The sequence below is a fragment of the Macadamia integrifolia genome, chromosome 1, assembly GCF_013358625.1.
Source record: "Macadamia integrifolia cultivar HAES 741 chromosome 1, SCU_Mint_v3, whole genome shotgun sequence".
NCBI classification, from domain to species: domain Eukaryota; kingdom Viridiplantae; phylum Streptophyta; class Magnoliopsida; order Proteales; family Proteaceae; genus Macadamia; species Macadamia integrifolia.
The window spans coordinates 10,735,263-10,737,352 of record NC_056557.1 but is presented as its reverse complement, the minus strand read 5'-3'; the positions used below and the strand labels follow the sequence as shown (position 1 = coordinate 10,737,352).

Here is a 2,090-nt window from a genome sequence, read left to right as displayed (position 1 = left end):
GGGGGAAGAAAAGGGTAAACACATTAAGCAACTATAACAAGTACCTCCTCAATAATAGAAGTGATAAAAGGTGGGTACTCCCCTCCCAATTCATTATAGCTTTGCTTAAATCAAAAGTTAACCACCAATAGGCACATTTGTTGGCATTTCCATGAGATAAGTAAGAGAAAACAAAGTGATTTTTTGTGATGACCTCAATGAGAATTTTTGTGATGATAGCGGAGACTTTATGGTGTTTTTTTTTTTTTTTTTTTTCAAGTGTTGCTTATTAATGAGAGGATTTGATCATTATTCTATTATTGAATATTTTAAATGGCTAAAATTAAAGGATAATTTCTTCTTTTGTGTCAATAATTCTGTGGCAATTGACAGGATATACCAGATGTGGATGGAGATAATGAATGTGGCATTATCACCTTTAGCACCAAACTTGGCAAAGAAAGAGTTAAGTGAAAACTTCACTCCATTTCCATTCGTATATAAAAGGAGTTCCTATCATTATGTTCAATTAGTGAGTTTAGTTATCTAATACTAATGATATTTAGTTATCTCCTTCTCCATCCTCATGCTAAATAAATGAGTTTTTATTTTCTTCACTTTCCTCATGCTCAATTAATGATTTAATTATCCTCTTCATTTTTTCTTTTTTTTTTTGCTAACGATGGGTATCCAGGCCGAAGGCCTGATTAGTCCCGTGGGCCCATATTGACCCCACAATCGCATGGATTGGGTCATATCGTGGTGCAATGAAGAGCACTAAACACCTTGTGTGAGTGGCTCAATGTGTGCTTAGTGGGAGTCGAACTTAGGACGTCTGAGTTTACGACTCGTACCAAGTTCGTTGCTCACCAACTTCACTATCATTGCTATATTTCCTCACATTTTAAGTAAGTTAACATTACTATATGCAAGTTCATAGTTATACATGTAATGGTGGAGGTTGAAGTTTACAAAAATCACAAAACACATATGAGATTTCTTCTTCTTTTTTCTTTTTTTTCTTTTTTATATTACTATCTAAACTGTATGTTTCCACTTGGAGTCGGAAGAGTGCACAATAATGTCTATGGTACTAATCATGTACATGTACAATATGTGTGCTAATACAAAAGGGGCATTTGATTAAAGTAGATTTAGAAATTTGATATATGCTAATCTAGTCCTTACCCCGTATAAGAAAGGAAATTGAACATGATACTGTAGACACTGAAGGTGGAGGAGTGGGATTAGTGTCTGATCTCTGCAATCTGTGTGATGATTTTCTCATTGCTATTTTTTGATGTATCATCTTTTCTTTTATTTTTAATAAAGTCTGAGAATTTCTAGCGAAAAAAATCTAGTCCGTACCCTCTCTATCCAATGGTCAAAATAGACATATCATATGCTTTTTTCTTTGGTAATAAAGGAACTTATATTAAATTATCAGTCAAACAGTTTACAAAAAGAACTTGTGGAACTCCCACCAAGTCAGCAAGTAAAAGAGAAGATAAGAAAGATGGAGGAGAAGTTTGCCAAACAATAGTAAAATGGTTCTTAACTCCAAAAGAGGCAAGGGCATTTGCAATAGCATTGCTTTCATGATAAGTGTGACGAAAAGACACCGAGTTGAATTGTTGCATCAGTGAAATAGTCATCTAAAATAAGAGAGATACGCCACGGGCAGGATGAAGACTACATGTTCAATATAGAAACTATCATAAGGTTGTCACTTCTATGATAATGTTCTGCATACCCTTCTCAACGGCAATTGATAGAGCCTTTCTAATAGCAAGAGCTTCAGCAATATAGGCAAAAGAGGATCCAATATATGAAGAAAAACCCCATAAAAAGCGACCTTGATCATTCCTATAGACACCCCCTATAGCTGCTGCATATGGCAGAATTGATGCTTTGTGACATTTGAAAAAATAACAGACCTTTGTTACAATGGTAATGCCAAAAAAAAAAAAAAAAAAAAAAAGGGGTGTTTGAATGATACCCCTATATGTGTGTTTAGAATTTGCATCTTCTTTTTATTTTCACTTGTTTTGTTCTCAAAAGTTATTTAATGCAATGATAAAAAATATTTCCAAAATATGGAAGTTATTTTA

At 33.8% G+C, this 2,090-nt stretch overlaps 1 protein-coding gene across 1 annotated transcript in view; it reads left to right on the top strand.

Moving 5' to 3' along the window:
• The window catches only part of LOC122061896 (coumarin 8-geranyltransferase 1, chloroplastic-like), a 5,034-nt gene extending 4,581 nt beyond the window's left edge, over positions 1-453 (top strand). Inside the window, exon 10 of the mRNA XM_042625465.1 lies at positions 373-453. Within this exon, the coding sequence (XP_042481399.1) occupies positions 373-453 (81 nt within the window). The remainder of the gene's footprint in view (positions 1-372) is intronic.
• The last annotated feature ends 1,637 nt before the right edge of the window (positions 454-2,090 follow it).